Genomic DNA, 18,313 nt, shown 5'->3' with positions numbered 1-18,313 from the left:
TACAACATATATTTTATTTTGCTTCGACCATTGGAACTTTTGATTGGTCCTTGGATATACATCAACTTAATCTAACCTCTACATTCTACTTAAACGTTATAAATAATTATTAAATATATTAAATACAACAAAACGTAACGTACTTTCCCTTGAACATATATTAGTTTAAGGTGAACCATAGATAAAGTTTTAGAAACCAAAATTCTTCAATTAAAATGAACTTAAATTAATTATTCAACTGGTGCAAAACTAAACTTACTTTGTTGGAAATGACACATGAATTTTTGGAGCAAAATTACAAGAGCAAAATTTTTGAGCAATGCAAAGTGTAACATGCTTTTAAGATTTCCCCAATTTCCTACAAATTGTGTCACACGTTTATTGTCTCTTTATAACTCATATATCTTCAGTAATGGACAAAAAATACTTTGTATTTTTCTCTATGAGAAGAAACTAGTACCCAAAACAAGAATACAATAGTTTTAGATAAGAACAAGGTCTACTACTTGTTTGTAAGTTGTAACAAGGTGAGAAAGATACTCTGTGCGGTGCAGAATGTACGCGTATACATACAGTATGTATACGCATATATATACATTTTAAAATCTATATCTTCTATTGTATTGATCCATATTTTGAGTGTAGAAGAAGAAAAATGGAGCAAAACAAAGACAAAGAGCAAGTTGTAAACAAGAAGCTGGGTGGTTACAGAACCATGCCATTTATCATAGGTATTTGTAAATTATTAAAATGTAACAAAAATTAAGGCTATGATGAATTATGATTATAACTTGTTTTTGGTTTGATTTTTGTTTTATTAGCAAATGAGACTTTTGAGAAGGTTGCAACTGTTGGACTTCATGTGAATATGATTTTGTACCTACTCAATGAGTATCAACTGGAACCTTCAACTGCAGCTATCATAATATTTCTCTGGAATGCTGTATCCAATTTCATGCCGCTTTTTGGTGCTTTTCTTTCTGATTCTTGTCTCGGACGGTTTCGTGTCATTGCTTGCGGAACAATCATCGACCTTCTTGTAAGTTATAATCGATATTGTTAGGCCGAACGTTTTGTCTGTGTCTGTGGTTCGAACATGGTTTGAGTAGAGACATAGTTTAATCTCGCTTTAATTCGTTGCAGGGATTGATTGTGTTATGGCTAACTGCAATCATTAGGCAAGCAAGGCCACCGCGTTGTGACGAAAAGCCATGCACGAGTGCAACAGGAGGACAGTTCTTGTTTCTTTTCTCATCACTTGCTTTAATGGCTGTTGGAGCCGGTGGAATTAGGCCATGTTCTTTAGCTTTTGCAGCGGATCAGATAAACGATCCGAAGAGTACGAAAAATGGGAGAGTGATGAAGAGTTTCTTCAACTGGTATTATGTTTCAGTTGGTGTATCAGTGATGGTTTCAGTGGTGTTCATAGTGTACATACAAGTTAAAGCAGGTTGGGTTGTTGGTTTTGGTATTCCTGTGGGTCTTATGTTGTTTTCTTCTGTCATGTTTTTCTTGGGATCTTTTATGTATGTTAAAGTTAAACCAAACAAGAGTTTATTAGCTGGATTTGCTCAAGTGATTGTTGCATCATGGAGAAACAGACACATGACACTGCCTCAAAACAACTCTGGTTTGTGGTATTTTCAGAGTGGTTCTGTTCTTGTTCATCCTACGGACAAAGCAAGGTACTACTTTGTCCTATTCAATTAAGAATCTATTAAATTAATCCCAGGATTTAACATCAGAGGGTTTGACATGTTGGCAAAGAATTGAGACCTAAGAGTAGGGGTGGAAAAATAATCCCGATCTGCCGGACATGGCCGTTTTTTTCTGTATTTTTTTCGCGGGACGGACCAAGGTTTTAAACTTACACCCTCTAATATGTCCACCCGCTATGTTATTTTGCGGGTGCAGACATTAATAATTTTTTTTACATCATTTAGTCTTTAAGGGTGCAAAGCTCGCATGTCTGCCCCGCCCCGGTCTCATTTTTTCGCGGAATAGATCAAGGTTTTAGGCGTGCACCCTTAACTATGCTCGCCCCATCCCGTTTTTTTTTCAGACTTTCGCGGGGCGGACATGCCCATTTGTCACCCCTACATGAAAGTGTGCTTCTCTTATTGTCTTAGGTTTGAATCCCGTGCTAACAATTCCTATGTCGATCCTAGGTGCAAACATTTTCTTGTGTCGGGCTAGTCCATTCATAACTTTGCTTTGACTTTTAATAGACTCCTGCAAGTGGACGGTGGGATTGGTTTCCCCTCAGATTAGTCGGTCCTAGGGCCGGATACTGAGCTTTAAAAAAAATCTTATATATATTTTTATTATTAAATTGAATATGTTTTGATTCTGCCTAGGTTCTTGAACAAGGCATGCATTATGAAGAACAAAGAGAAAGATTTAGACTCTAATGGTGCACCAATTGATCCATGGAGTTTATGTACAGTAAGACAAGTAGAGGAATTAAAAGCAGTGATCAAAGTTCTTCCCATTTGGTCAACAGGAATCACAGTTGGCATTACAATAAGCCAACAATCATTTTCTGTGGTCCAAGCAAACACTATGAACAGAAAGGTTCACAATTTTGAGATTCCATCAACAAGTTTCGTTGCATTTGGAATCCTCACATTAACCATATGGGTAGCTATATATGACCGTATCATAGTTCCTTTGTTAACAAAATACACCAAAAAAGGAAAAGGACTAACTTTAAAGCAAAGACTCGGAATTGGCATAGCACTCTCATGTTTATCTACTTTAGTGGCTGCATTAGTAGAGAAAAAGAGAAGAAACCAAGCATTAAGAGAAGGGTTAATGAATAATCCTAAAGGTATAGTGAACATGACAGCAATGTGGTTAGTGCCTCAGCAATGTTTGGTTGGTTTTGCTGAGGCTTTCAATGTCATTGGACAGATTGAGTTTTTTTATTCTCAGTTTCCTAAAACTATGTCTAGTATTGCTGTTTCATTTTTTGCTCTTGGACTTGGGACAGGGAATTTGGTGGCTAGTATTATAGTTAAGGTTGTTAAGACTGGGACACAAGGAGAAGGGAAAGTTAGTTGGTTGGCATCAAATATCAATCAAGGGCACTATGATTATTACTATTGGTTACTTACTGTTCTAAGTTTGGTTAATTTGTTTTACTTCTTTTTGTGTAGTTGGGCTTATGGAAGTGTTGAAGAGATCAAAAATTGGGATGAAGAGGTTGATACTAAGATTGATACTAAATGTGAGAAAGAGAATATGTAGTTTAGTTAACCAAAGGGGTTGGTTCTTTTGTATATTTTATGATGATTGTATTGCTAAAAATTGGGATGAAGAGGTTGATACAAATTGTGGGGAAGAAAAAATGTTGTTAATGAAGAGTGTTTTACTTCTTCTTTTATAGTTGAATGGATGTATGTTTGAAAAACTTGTATAATCACAAGTTAGGAAATACTTTTGAATATAAACTTTTACTATCGTTTAGTATTACTATCTTTGGTAGAAATTACCTTAGTGTTTTAGCTATAATATTAATAAAGTTATAATATTATAAGAATTGTGAACTTGACATTGAAAAAATACATTGGAACTACCATGGAAATGAAAGATCCAAAACAAGCAGATAATCAACTTGATTCGAGAGTTTGAGACTCAAAAAAATGAAGGAGGGAAAAAACCATAGTACTCTGATAAGTTGATGTGTGTAGTTAACAAGGTACGACTGTTCCGTAAGAATTTTTATGATGAAAAAATCATGCAAAAAAATATGACTTTTGTGCCGGGGAGATATGGATCTAATTTTTTCATTGGAAGAAACTAAAGATTTGTCGAGCATTTCTTTGACAAAATTGATGAATAAATTGTAGGCGCAATAACAAAGGTGGTTGATGACAGAAGAAGCGTCCACGAAAGGTGCTTTTATGTAAAATCACAAAACTCAAGAGAAAGCAACAAGAAAAACGATGAAACTTTTCCACCACGTCCATACTGTAAAAAAACAAACTATCCTCAAAGAAGATGTTGGTGGAGGCATGACGTCAAGTGCAGAAAATATGGCAACATAGGTAGTGTAGAGAGAATATGCAGGTCAAAATCAGAGGAAGTAAATGTATTCAGAGAACAACAAGAAGAAGATCAATAGTTTGTTGTAACATGCTTTGCTATAAGCAATAGTTTGAGTGATTCATGGTTAATTGACAAATTATATGACAAATGATCATAATCTTTTTAAAGATCTTGACAAAGCCATTGTTTTCAAAGTAAAATATGGAAATGGTGATTTCATCTCAGTCAAGAGGAAATGAATGTTTCTATTGAACACTTAGTTGATCTGAAAGATACTTCTAATGTCTTATATGTGCCTAACATTGACCAAAATTTACTTAGTGTTTCATAACTTGTTTAAAAGGGGTTCAAAGTCATATTTGATTGAAACTGGTTCTTGATCAAAGATGTAAAAGGAATAGATTTATTTAAGGTTAAAATGAGAGCTAAAAGTTATGTTCTAAATCTATTTGAGGAGAGCAAGCAAATTTTTCAAGCACAGTCAGTAGAGCTGAATCATGACATAAAAAACTTGGGCATTTCCATCATGTTGAAATTTTATACATGCATAAATATGCTCCAGTGAAAGTTGTGTCATCACTTGAAGACAACATGGCTGATTGTGAAGCTTGTATATATGGAAAACAAGTAAGAAAATCATTTTCTCACACCACATTGAGAGAGCTGAATGGATTGAACTTCTGCTTGCAAGATCTCATTTTAACGTTGCAATTTGTCCATAGTGGACTGGATTGCAATAAAAGCCGCAATCTCCCCGGGTGAAGGTTGGGCTTGCACCATCTTATATGTTTTTCCAAGCGTGGCCCTGAAATTACTTTACCTCGGCCCCGCGGTGGGCGCCAGGTGTTCTTCATAGAGACTCTAAGATATACCTTAATGATGATGTATCATGATCAAGACTAGTGGTGTTTAGTGTTCCGGTAAATAGAGAAATCTTTTGTTCCTTGATTACATATCTAAATAGCAAATCAATATATGTACAACGCTTTTTTATGTATAAACCTGTGAGCTATATACAGCCCCCAATGAACCTAAAAAATTTGCATTTTTAAGGTTTAATGAATTTAGAATTATAAGCTATATACTTGTCTTCCTGTACAAGTATCTTCTTTTAAGTCATTTCCCAAGCCTGCAATCACCAGAAATTTCTTTCTATTGTTATTCATTTGGAGAGGGTGAAATGCTACATCAAGGTATGAAGTAAGAAAAGAATATAACCAATTGAACTTAAAATTCAAACAAAAAGTTTATTACCTGAATTTGGCCATCTGAAGTTCCAATCACCAAAATTTCTTCATTGCTTTCTAGAGTCATGCAATTAACCTTACAATTTGTACCCAACTGTAACGTGTCAACTCTAATGTGTTTCTTCTTATCCCAAATTTCTACAACACCTCCCTTGCACCCCAAATAAATTAAGTCGGAGCTCACTGCCATAGCCCTCACTTCTGATCCAGTTTGCAGTGATCCAACCATGCTGTAATTGGAATTGTTCCATATCTTGAGGTACAAGCAAAACAGACAGTTAACTATGGTAAGACATCGATCAAATTAACATCAAGAAGCTCAAAGAATTTCTAGGCTTTGGAATTTGTTATATCATGAAACCTGATAAGTATTTAGACCTTTACATAGACCAATATACAGTATACGTGAGATACCTTTATAGCAGTTCCGTCCAAGGAAGAGCCAGCAGCGTATATAAGTTCACCATGAATTTTCAGGGCATGAATAGGATTGGATTTCCCAAGTAATCATTTAGAACCACTTTGAATGTTACTTATTGTTCCAGTGGCCAAATGTATCTCCTGAAATATCACAATAAGATTATTACCATTGTGTTGGGATACCATCACATACTCAAGTTGAGATAGCATAACATTGGACTTAGGCTACATCATACTTCTTAAAACTTGATACCTGAACACTACTGTCATGACATCCACAATACAATCTTCCATGAGCATGAGCCAAACACTTCACATATTTACTAGAATTTAACAATTTGGATTCTCCATTCAATGAATGAACCTGATGAGAGAGAGTAGTAATTATGGTACACAATAACATTACTTTAGTCAATATGTATGAACTAAATCTAAAGCATTTTAAGTATTCGACGGGAAAGAAGCAAATCTGTTCCAAAGATTAGTGGCTTGTCAATATTCCACCTGGGGGTTGATTTTTGGATACAATCAGATAGGAAGGAAACTGCAATATCCAGCTCAGAGAATAGATAAAGTATAATGTTTGTGTTTGAGAGAGCGAACTAGTATTATTTACAATTTTGTATGCATACCTTGACACCAGCCCCCTGTGGAATGAAACAAGTTGTGCTATTGGTTACAACTAAATTATGAATCTGGTCCTTCATATCTTGCACCTGCTCACAATGTATTGTTTCCTTTCCAATAGACCAGACCTGTTATTCAATAAAACAAAACCATTGTTAGCTGGATTCCTAATATTGAGATTAGAACTGCCATTATTTTACCTTTACAGTTCGGTCAAGTGAACCACTCTAAAGTCGGTCACCAGATTCTGAAATCGTCAAGGTTGCCACGGCCTTAGTATGTTCTTGGATCTCTTGCAACAGAAGTAATAAGTTATCTTTTAATGTCCAGACCTTCAAAAATTACAAAGTATTTTCAAGTAAGCTATTTAATCACAGTAATGTTGTCATATGAAGCCAAGAACCAAACGTTTTGCTAATGACCAGGTATATATGTCATGGTACTCTTAAAGCCATTCAATCTTTCAAGCAAATGGCAAACAACATGTCATGAATATTTACTCATTTTTGTGAAACCTTATATGTTTTTTTAGCCCATTTATCTCATTCTAATTTAAATAAGCTATAATAGATAAAATACAAAATATGTCATCTCACAGACCGACATAAAACTTATATGTTTGTTTCAATAATTGTAATCACGACACCTTAAAATTTACAAGGCATATGAAATCCTAAATTTTAGTACCTTGATTCTTCCATCTGTATGGCTTGAAATAACTTTATCCTCGAACCAAATGACAGACAACACTTCTCCATTATCTCTGCAATCTACTTGAATTAGCTCTTTATGTCTCCAAATGTCCTGTTACAGTTAAGAATTTTAAATCATCTGCTATGCTTACACTAGAAAATGGTTCAAGAATACACCAAACTTAACTGTTTTAGACTGATTCTCATCAACCAAAACGTTCAGCATTTCAGATGCCAAGGGAGAAAATCTCTTTAGCTCTCTCAAACCTTTTAAGATATCCTTAGCGTAGGAAGCAGTTAGATCACGTACGCCATCTGAAATTTACAATATCAAGTACAATCATCATATATTGCTGCTTTGCACAACGTGCTGGCTTTTGAACACAAATAGAGAAGCCAAATGTTCTTCATAAAGACTCTAAGATATACCTTAATGATGATGTATCATGATCAAGACTAGTGGTGTTTAGTGTTCCGGTAAATAGAGAAATCTTTTGTTCCTTGATTACATATCTACATAGCAAATCAATATATGTACAACGCTTTTTTATGTATAAACCTGTGAGCTATATACAGCCCCCAATGAACCTAAAAAATGTGCATTTTTAAGGTTTAATGAATTTAGTATTATAAGCTATATACTTGTCTTCCTGTACAAGTATCTTCTTTTAAGTCATTATCATTTAAAAAGATTTATAGTTCAGGCACTCAATTGATCTCAAAAGATTTAGAAAAACAGAATTGAGATAAGCCATTATCATTTAAAAAGAGAAGAAGATATACAAAGAATGAGTATTTAATATACTTCAATTTTTATTACAATTCTCTTATTCTATTTAATAAGCCGTCATTTCTAATCCAAACAGTACTCCAGCATGCTTGGGACCTTCATTATTTTTGAAATAAGTCTTCGTCATTTTTGTGAATGCATGCAACGTTAACAAACTATCAGATGCAGCTTGGTGAGACTTTCCTACCGCCCGACGCACATCAAGTGTGGTAGCTACTCGCTCGAGACCACCGTATAGAGAGTTGCAGAACTTCATCATGTATTTCATATCATAAACACTTTTTCCAAATAGTACTTCTACCACGTTTAAAAAATCCTCTAACTTATTGGGTAAATTCATTCGGGTCAATATTTTCACCAAATATCCGAAATCATAAGCACTACTAAATGTGACCCAAATGATTGATTTGTTGAAAACAAGTATAGAGGAGAACATTAGATCTGCGAAACGCCTTGAATCCACACCGTGATATAAATTGCGCTCAAAGTTGATCCCTTGACGGCGAAGCATATCAATAGAATCTTCATTACAAGGATCACGATTAACATCAAAATCTTTGAAATTAAACTCCCAAATGTAGCAATGATTGGTTCCAAAATCAGGAAGGCTTCCTTCTGGATCAGAAAGCGTAAGACCAAGTTGGATGAGCTTAAGCTCATCCACATTGGCCTTCAAGAAACGATACTGATCAGATGGCTGAAGATGACGGTGGTCAGTTTTGGGGGAATGAATAGCACCCGGAAATTCTGTATCCATTGAGATGAAATTGTATCGATGAATAGCGTGACGAATAAGACCAAATTCATATTCGAGATTGTAACCCCACACGTGACGGATAATGATTTCTTTGGAATTGTTCATGTTGAGTTTGTTAATTGCGAAGTGATTTTGAAGTTTAGTTGAAACAGAAACGAGAGACGAGAGAGCTATGCAAATACTATTACTAGGTTGTGTGTGATGTTATACGAAGATGTTTAGCTGCTTTTATATTAAATTAAACACGGAAAAGATTTGGATAGTGGCAAAGATTTGATTTAGTATTAATTAATAGATTTGGTATTAATTAATGTTATTAGTTAAAGTGTGTGGAAAGTGCATTAATTAATGAGAAAGTCAAGTTCTGTGCTACAAATATTCAACTAACCAATCATTTGGTGGACTCTTTCAACAATCTATCTAATATTTATGAACGGAAATTTTCTTCTTAATTCAGATTTTTTTATATCAATAAATAAATTTAAAATATTTGTATAAAATGCATCAAATTAAATTATTTAATGATACTATTTTTTATTAAGTTATTTTCCAAAATATTTTAATAAATAATTATTTGGTGGGTTTTGATTGAATATTTCAATAAATACTTCAAACATAAAGATGTTAGTCTTTTATAAATTAGAAAAAAATACTTCATTTATATATATATATATATATATATATATATATATATATATATATATATATATATATATATATATATATATATATATATATATATATATATATATATAAGTTTACTCCAAAAGATATTTATTACAAAAATTATCACTTAATTTTTATTGTAGCTTTTTTGGTGTCACTTTTATTGTAATTTTAATTATTATTGTTTCGATTGTATTCTTCCATTAATTCAATTTATCTCTCTTAAGAGTGTCACTATAATAATTTATTTTGTACTATTTTACAAATAAAATTAACATTTATTTTTTTATTATATTTATTTAGTTGTGCAAAATAGTGACAATTAGTATGAGATAAATAAATAAAAAATTCCGAATAAGGCCGATATATACAGAAATGAGAATAGATACGAAAATATTTGTTTACTAAATCAATAACTATTTAAATGGAGATGAAACCAGAATAAATAAACTAAGGCTATTTTTTACAAAGTCATTTTTAATCTCCAAAAGATGACTTAAAAAAGTTGGAGAATTAAATATAAGGCCTAAATTAATTTTAAAAAAATTGCATAAGTATTCCCCCTCTATAAATGTAAGAAAGAAAAATGTCATATTTATATTAGTTTCGATGCAAGCATTCCAATGCTTTCTTAACTGCTAAAATAATATATTAGGGCCCGTTTATTTTAGATTTTTTTAAAAAATAATTTTTATAGTGTTATCAAATATATTAGGAAGAAACTAAAGATTTGTCGATTGATGAATGCATTGCAAGAAGCAATAACAAAGGTGGTTGATGACAGAAGAAGCGTCCACGAAAGGTGCTTTTATGTAAAATCACAAAACTCAAGAGGAAGCAACAAGAAAATAGCAAGAAAAACGATGAAACTTTTCCACCACGTCCCTACTGTAAAAAAACAAACTATCCTCGAAGAAGATGTTGGTGGAGGCGTGATGTCAAGTGCAGAAAAAATGGCAACATAGGTACTAGGTAGTGTAGAGAGAATATGCAGGTCAAAATCAAAGGAAGTAAATGTATTCTGAGAACAACAAGAAGATCAATTGTTTGTTGTAACATGCTTTGCTACAAGCAATAGTTCGAGTGATTCATGGTTAATTGACAAATTATATGACAAATGATCATAGTCTTTTTAAAGATATTGACAAATTAAGCCATTGTTTTCAAAGTAAAATATGGAAATGGTGATTTCATCTCAGTCAAGAAAAAATGGAATGTTTCTATTGAAAACTTAGTTGATCTGAAAGATACTTCTAATGTCTTATATGTGCCTAACATTGATCAAAATTTACTTAGTGTTTCATAACTTGTTTAAAAGGGCTTCAAAGTCATATTTGAATGAAATTGGTTCTTGATCAAAGATGTAAAAGGAATAGATTTATTTAAGGTTAAAATGAGAGTTAAAAGTTATGTTCTAAATCTATTTGAGAGCAAACAAATTTTTTAAGCACAGTCAGTAGAGCTGAATCGTGACATAAAAAACTTGGGCATTTCCATCATGTTGAAATTTTATACATGCATAAATATGCTCCAGTGAAAATTGTGTCATCACTTGAAGACAACATGGCTGTTTGTGAAGCTTGTATATATGGAAAACAAGTAAGAAAATCATTTTCTCACACCACATGGAGAGAGCTGAATGGATTGAACTTCTGCTTGCAAGATCTCATTTTAACGTTGCAATTTGTCCATAGTGGACTGGATTGCAATAAAAGCCGCAATCTCCCCAGGTGAAGGTTGGGCTTGCACCATCTTATAAGTTTTTCCAAGCGTGGCGCTGAAATTACTTTACCTCGGCCCCGCGGTGGGCGCCAGGTGTTCTTCATAGAGACTCTAAGATATACCTTAATGATGATGTATCATGATCAAGACTAGTAGTGTTTAGTGTTCCGGTAAATAGAGAAATCTTTTGTTCCTTGATTACATATATACATAGCAAATCAATATATGTACAACGCTTTTTTATGTATAAACCTGTGAGCTATATACAGCCCCCAATGAACCTATAAAATGTGCATTTTTAAGGTTTAATGAATTTAGAATTATAAGCTATATACTTGTCTTCCTGTACAAGTATCTTCTTTTAAGTCATTTCCCAAGCCTGCAATCACCAGAAATTTCTTTCTATTGTTATTCATTTGGAGAGGGTCAAATGCTACATCAAGGTATGAAGTAAGAAAAGAATATAACCAATTGAACTTAAAATTCAAACAAAAAGTTTATTACCTGAATTTGGCCATCTGAAGTTCCAATCACCAAAATTTCTTCATTGCTTTCTAGAGCCATGCAATTAACCTTACAATTTGTACCCAACTGTAACGTGTCAACTCTAATGTGTTTCTTCTTATCCGAAATTTCTACAACACCTCCCTTGCACCCCAAATAAATTAATTCTGAACTCACTGCCATAGCCCTCACTTCTGATCCAGTTTGCAGTGATCCAACCATGCTGTAATTGGAACTGTTCCATATCTTGAGGTACAAGCAAAAGAGTCAGTTAACTATGGTAAGACATCGATCAAATTAACATCAAGAAGCTCAAAGAATTTCTAGGCTTTGGAATTTGTTATATCATGAAACCTGATAAGTATTTAGACCTTTACTTAGACCAATATACAGTATATGTGAGATACCTTTATAGCAGTTCCGTCCAAGGAAGAGCCAGCAGCATATATAAGTTCACCATGAATTTTCAGGGCATGAATAGGATTGGATTTCCCAAGTAATCTTTTAGAACCACTTTGAATGTTACTAATAGTTCCAGTGGCCAAATTTATCTCCTGAAATATCACAATAAGATTATTACCATTGTATTGAGATGCCATCATATACTTCTTAAAAGTTGATACCTGAACACTACTGTCATGACATCCACAATATAATCTTCCATGAGCATGAGCCAAACACTTCACATATTTACTAGAATTTAACAATTTGGATTCTCCATTCAATGAATGAACCTGATGAGAGAGAGTAGTAATTATGGTACACAATAACATTACTTTAGTCAATATGTATGAACTAAATCTAAAGCATTTTAAGCATTCGACGGGAAAGAAGCAAATCTGTTCCAAAAATTAGTGGCTTGTCAATATTCCACTTGGGGGTTGATTTTTGGATACAATCAGATAGGAAGGAAACTGCAATATCCAGCTCAAGAATAGATAAAGTATAATGTTTGTGTTTGAGAGAGCGAACTAGTATTATTTACAATCTTGTATGCATACCTTGACACCAGCCCCCTGTGGAATGAAACAAGTTGTGCTATTGGTTACAACTAAATTATGAATCTGGTCCTTCATATCTTGCACCTGCTCACAATGTATTGCTTCCTTTCCAATAGACCAGATCTGTTATTCAATAAAACAAAACCATTGTTAGCTGGATTCCTAATATTGAGATTAGAACTGCCATTTTTTTACCTTTACAGTTCGGTCAAGTGAACCACTGTAAAGTCGGTCACCAGATTCTGAAATCGTCAAGGTTGTCACGGCCTTAGTATGTTCTTGGATCTCTTGCAACAGAAGTAATAAGTTATCTTTTAATGTCCAGACCTTCAAAAATTACAAAGTATTTTCAAGTAAGCTATTTAATCACAGTAAAGTTGTCATATGAAGCCAAGAACCAAACGTTTTGCTAATGACCTGGTATATATGTCATGGTACTCTTAAAGCCATTCAATCTTTCAAGCAAATGGCAAACAACATGTCATGAATATTTACTCCTTTTTGTGAAACCTTATATGTTTTTTTAGCCCATTTAGCTCATTCTAATTTAAATAAGCTATAATAGATAAAATACAAAATATATCATCTCACGGACCGACATAAAACTTATATGTTTGTTTCAATAATTGTAATCACGACACCTTAAAATTTACAAGGCATATGAAATCCTAAATTTTAGTACCTTGATTCTTCCATCTGTATGGCTTGAAATAACTTTATCCTCGAACCAAATGACAGACAACACTTCTCCATTATCTCTGCAATCTACTTGAATTAGCTCTTTATGTCTCCAAATGTCCTGTTACAGTTAAGAATTTTAAATCATCTGCTATGCTTACACTAGAAAATGGTTCAAGAATACACCAAACTTAACTGTTTTAGACTGATTCTCATCAACCAAAACGTTCAGCATTTCAGATGCCAAGGGAGAAAATCTCTTTAGCTCTCTCAAACCTTTTAAGATATCCTTAGCGTAGGAAGCAGTTAGATCACGTACGCCATCTGAAATTTACAATATCAAGTACAATCATCATATATTGCTGCTTTGCACAACGTGCTGGCTTTTGAACACAAATAGAGAAGCCAAATGTTCTTCATAAAGACTCTAAGATATACCTTAATGATGATGTATCATGATCAAGACCAGTGGTGTTTAGTATTCAGATAAATAGAGAAATCTTTTGTTCCTTGATTACATATCTACATAGCAAATCAATATATGTACAACGCTTTTTTATGTATAAACCTGTGAGCTATATACAGCTCCCAATGAACCTAAAAAATGTGCATTTTTAAGGTTTAATGAATTTAGTATTATAAGCTATATACTTGTCTTCCTGTACAAGTATCTTCTTTTAAGTCATTATCATTTAAAAAGATTTATAGTTCAGGCACTCAATTGATCTCAAAAGATTTAGAAAAACAGAATTGAGATAAGGCATTATCATTTAAAAAAAGAGAAGAAGATATACAAAGAATGAGTATTTAATATACTTCAATTTTTATTACAATTCTCTTATTCTACTTAATAAGCCGTCATTTCTAATCCAAACAGTACTCCAGCATGCTTGGGACCTTCATTATTTTTGAAATAAGTCTTCGTCATTTTTGTGAATGCATGCAACGTTAACAAACTATCAGATGCAGCTTGGTGAGACTTTCCTACCGCCCGACGCACATCAAGTGTGGTAGCTACTCGCTCGAGACCACCGTATAGAGAGTTGCAGAACTTCATCATGTATTTCATATCATAAACACTTTTTCCAAATAGTACTTCTACCACGTTTAAAAAATCCTCTAACTTATTGGGTAAATTCATTCGGGTCAATATTTTCACCAAATATCCGAAATCATAAGCACTACTAAATGTGACCCAAATGATTGATTTGTTGAAAACAAGTATAGAGGAGAACATTAGATCTGCGAAACGCCTTGAATCCACACCGTGATATAAATTGCACTCAAAGTTGATCCCTTGACGGCGAAGCATATCAATAGAATCTTCATTACAAAGATCACGATTAACATCAAAATCTTTGAAATTAAACTCCCAAATGTAGCAATGATTGGTTCCAAAATCAGGAAGGCTTCCTTCTGGATCAGAAAGCGTAAGACCAAGTTGGATGAGCTTAAGCTCATCCACATTGGCCTTCAAGAAACGATACTGATCAGATGGCTGAAGATGACGGTGGTCAATTTTGGGGGAATGAATAGCACCCGGAAATTCTGTATCCATTGAGATGAAATGGTATCGATGAATAGCGTGACGAATAAGACCAAATTCATATTCGAGATTGTAACCCCACACGTGACGGATAATGATTTCTTTGGAATTGTTCATGTTGAGTTTGTTAATTGCGAAGTGATTTTGAAGTTTAGTTGAAACAGAAACCAGAGAGCTATGCAAATACTATTACTAGGTTGTGTGTGATGTTATACGAAGATGTTTAGCTGCTTTTATATTAAATTAAACACGGAAAAGATTTGGATAGTGGCAAAGATTTGATTTAGTATTAATTAATAGATTTGGTATTAATTAATGTTATTAGTTAAAGTGTGTGGAAAGTGCATTAATTAATGAGAAAGTCAAGTTCTGTGCTACAAATATTCAACTAACCAATCATTTGGTGGACTCTTTCAACAATCTATCTAATATTTATGAACGAAAATTTTCTTCTTAATTCAGATTTTTTTATATCAATAAATAAATTTAAAATATTTGTATAAAATGCATCAAATTAAATTATTTAATGATACTATTTTTTATTAAGTTAGTTTCCAAAATATTTTAATAAATAATTATTTGGTGGGTTTTGATTGAATATTTTAATAAATACTTCATACATAAAGATGTTAGTCTTTTATAAATTAGAAAAAAATACTTCATATATATATATATATATATATATATATATATATATATATATATATATATATATATATATATATATATATATATATATATATATATATATATATATATATATATATATATATATATAAGTTTACTCCAAAAGATATTTATTACAAAAATTATCACTTAATTTTTATTGTAGCTTTTTTGGTGTCACTTTTATTGTAATTTTAATTATTATTGTTTCGATTGTATTCTTCCATTAATTCAATTTATCTCTCTTAAGAGTGTCACTATAATAATTTATTTTGTACTATTTTACAAATAAAATTAACATTTATTTTTTTATTATATTTATTTAGTTGTGCAAAATAGTGACAATTAGTATGAGATAAATAAATAAAAAATTCCGAATAAGGCCGATATATACAAAAATGAGAATAGATACGAAAATATTTGTTTACTAAGTCAATAACTATTTAAATGGAGATGAAACCAGAATAAATAAACTAAGGCTATTTTTTATAAAGTCATTTTTAATCTCCAAAAGATGACTTAAAAAAGTTGGAGAATTAAATATAAGGCCTAAATTAATTTAAAAAAAATTGCATAAGTATTCTCCCTCTATAAATGTAAGAAAGAAAAATGTCATATTTATATTAGTTTCGATGCAAGCATTCCAATGCTTTCTTAACTGCTAAAATAATATATTAGGGCCCGTTTATTTTAGATTTTTTTAAAAAATAATTTTTATAGTGTAATCAAATATATTAGGAAGAAACTAAAGATTTGTCGATTGATGAATGCATTGCAAGAAGCAATAACAAAAGTGGTTGATGACAGAAGAAGCGTCCACGAAAGATGCTTTTATGTAAAATCACAAAACTCAAGAGGAAGCAACAAGAAAATAGCAAGAAAAACGATGAAACTTTTCCACCACGTCCCTACTGTAAAAAAACAAACTATCCTCAAAGAAGATGTTGGTGGAGGCGTGATGTCAAGTGCAGAAAAAAATGGAAACATAGGTACTAGGTAGTTGTTGCACCCCAATTTTTGACCTCTGAGATCCTATCATTTTCTAAGTGTTATGATCGTTATTGTTATACCCCAAAATTCACCCGCGTTCTTTTTTTTTTTCAAAAAAAGAAGTCAACAGACTTCTGTCTAAAGATTTGGAGTTTTATACAATCTTGGATTTTTATTTCATAAATATCCTGATTTTATGAATACTCAATTTTTAGAATTTTTTATACAGTATTTTGGTTCGCTGTTAAATTTATTCTTACATAAACGCCAAATACTGTTTATCACTTCATACACTGTTTATTTCAGATTTATTTTCAGATAAATAATGCTGACGCAGTTGGTACAGAATTAAAATTTGCAGGCGCGGAGTCTGGGTTTCAGATTATACTGCCAGTTACCAATCAAACCCGCTATCAGCGCAATTCTCCGTGTTTGTACCATCAGTAAAATCAATTTTTCGCACTTCAAATTTTCAAGATTTTGTTCTAGAAGTCTTCTGATAATCACGTGATCAACAGAGACTCAACACTGCACAAAAATCAGGTACGCCTAACTGTCTCCTACATAAACAGTCCCTAACTAGGGTTTTTGTTTTTTTTTTCAGGAGAACGAGTTTTTGAGACCTCAAATGGATTTCATGGATCTCCATATGTCTCAAAGTACCACCAGGCAAATTTTCAAATTTCGATTCGCTCGGACGCACAGTCAACAGCTCAAACAGTCAACAGACGACCAATTTGACCAAAAAGTAAACAGACAGTCAAAAATGCAATTTTTTGTCAACATCCATATTTTTTCAAAAGATTCATCATGTGATCAATGGTTGATCATAATTCATCAAGAAAAGTTCAGAAATCGACAAAACTCAAAATTGCAAAATTAGAGTTTTTTACCTAAAAGTCAACTGAACTTTGACCGACCATAACTCTCTCATAATTTATCAGAACAATTCCAACCAAAGCTCATTCTTAAGGAAATTCAATTCTCTACAACTTTGATGTTGGGACCAAGGTCAAGAAATGCTTCCGCCTAAGAGATATAAGCCAAAACATTACAGGTCATTTTCAAAGTCAACAAAAAGCAGTTTTTTGTCAAAGCCCATATCATCAAAATAACTTCTCCAAATGCAAAAACGCTTCCAAAGTGGCTTGTAGAGGACATCTTGGGCTTTCCAAAAAGTAAAAGAACACTTTCATAAGATCAAAATTGAGAGAGATATGCCTTGATGAAGTTGACCTTTTTTGGAAAAATGCATGAAACAAGTAATGACCAAAATTTGATTTTTTTTCAAAAAGGCCAATTCTTTTGTGATTCAATCTTGATTCTCATATGTTTAAAGATATTCACAACATATCCATGATTCATGACATTTTTATTTCATTTTAATTAAATTTTATTCATTTAAAGTTTAATTAAAGTGAGATAATTCAAAGATATTATCCAAGATGCTCATGTGGTGCAAGCAATGACCATTCAAGATGCTTAAATATATTATTGCAAGATTGAAGAGAATAATACTTGAGTGTTTTAACCATGGTTAAGAAATGCACTCATTGAAAATATTCCATTATCATATTTTTTCCACAAAATCAATCATGAAAATTCCAACTTGCAAGGCTTCCATATCAAATAATTTGCCTATAAATAGAACTTCATTTTCTTCATTCAAGAAGAGAAAAAAAGGGGGAGGAACACAAAGAACAACAACAATCACCACAAAGTCATAGCTTAAGTTTATATTTTTGCAAAAGTTTCAAGAAACTTGTAAAAATCAAGGCTCATTCAAATAGCCACTTTCAATCAATTTCAATCACTCTATTCCACTCTTGGGACATCATAGAGTAAGTACAATGTAATTTTTAATATATAGTAGTGTTAGGAGTTCATGAATTAAAAACTCCATATTTATGCATATTTTCAATTTCTCAAAAAAAAAATGTTTTAATTTTAGTTTTAA

General features: G+C 32.4%; 2 protein-coding genes and 1 long non-coding RNA gene across 5 annotated transcripts; 1 reads left to right on the top strand and 2 right to left on the bottom strand.

Moving 5' to 3' along the window:
- Positions 1–234: 234 nt before the first annotated feature.
- Positions 235–3,418, top strand: LOC131603859 (protein NRT1/ PTR FAMILY 1.2-like). 3 transcript variants are annotated; one of them, XM_058876298.1, is made up of 5 exons: positions 235–527; positions 646–731; positions 822–1,039; positions 1,144–1,685; positions 2,358–3,383. In XM_058876298.1, the coding sequence occupies exons 2-5, from the start codon at positions 656–658 to the stop codon at positions 3,247–3,249; spliced, it is 1,728 nt and encodes a 575-aa protein (XP_058732281.1). In that variant the 5' UTR covers positions 235–527; positions 646–655; the 3' UTR covers positions 3,250–3,383. The 3 variants fall into 3 exon arrangements, with proteins under 3 accessions (XP_058732281.1, XP_058732282.1, XP_058732280.1); XM_058876299.1 differs by lacking the exon at positions 235–527 and having other exon boundaries at positions 534–731; positions 2,358–2,830; positions 3,159–3,418; XM_058876297.1 differs by lacking the exon at positions 235–527 and having other exon boundaries at positions 534–731.
- A 1,213-nt stretch (positions 3,419–4,631) lies between these two features.
- LOC131603857 (uncharacterized) lies at positions 4,632–5,846 on the bottom strand. Its single transcript, XR_009284536.1, has 3 exons — positions 5,712–5,846; positions 5,305–5,550; positions 4,632–5,179 (listed from the first exon to the last, which is right to left on the bottom strand). It is a non-coding gene; the product is annotated as an uncharacterized LOC131603857 (long non-coding RNA).
- A 1,949-nt stretch (positions 5,847–7,795) lies between these two features.
- LOC131603856 (probable CCR4-associated factor 1 homolog 11) lies at positions 7,796–14,851 on the bottom strand. The gene is made up of 2 exons (XM_058876295.1): positions 14,017–14,851; positions 7,796–8,688 (listed from the first exon to the last, which is right to left on the bottom strand). Exons 1-2 carry the CDS (start codon positions 14,815–14,817, stop codon positions 7,873–7,875), a joined length of 1,617 nt encoding a protein of 538 aa, XP_058732278.1. The 5' UTR covers positions 14,818–14,851; the 3' UTR covers positions 7,796–7,872.
- Between the last annotated feature and the right edge of the window lie 3,462 nt (positions 14,852–18,313).

The sequence above is a fragment of the Vicia villosa genome, linkage group LG5 (genome assembly GCF_029867415.1).
Source record: "Vicia villosa cultivar HV-30 ecotype Madison, WI linkage group LG5, Vvil1.0, whole genome shotgun sequence".
Taxonomy (NCBI): Eukaryota; Viridiplantae; Streptophyta; class Magnoliopsida; order Fabales; family Fabaceae; genus Vicia; species Vicia villosa.
The sequence above is the reverse complement of the archived record's forward strand: the minus strand, read 5'-3'. Positions and strand labels throughout refer to the sequence as shown.

Bases quoted from the DNA above. Each gene is read 5' to 3' on its own strand.
- LOC131603859 (XM_058876298.1), top strand. From the start codon at position 656: ATGGAGCAAAACAAAGACAAAGAGCAAGTTGTAAACAAGAAGCTGGGT. The intron at 732-821 runs GTATTTGTAAAT...TTGTTTTATTAG, and splicing joins AACCATGCCATTTATCATAG to CAAATGAGACTTTTGAGAAG. The intron at 1,686-2,357 runs GTACTACTTTGT...GATTCTGCCTAG, and splicing joins CATCCTACGGACAAAGCAAG to GTTCTTGAACAAGGCATGCA.
- LOC131603856 (XM_058876295.1), bottom strand. From the start codon at position 14,817: ATGAACAATTCCAAAGAAATCATTATCCGTCACGTGTGGGGTTACAAT. The intron at 8,689-14,016 runs ATGACGGCTTAT...AACAAACTCAAC, and splicing joins GAGTACTGTTTGGATTAGAA to ATGAACAATTCCAAAGAAAT.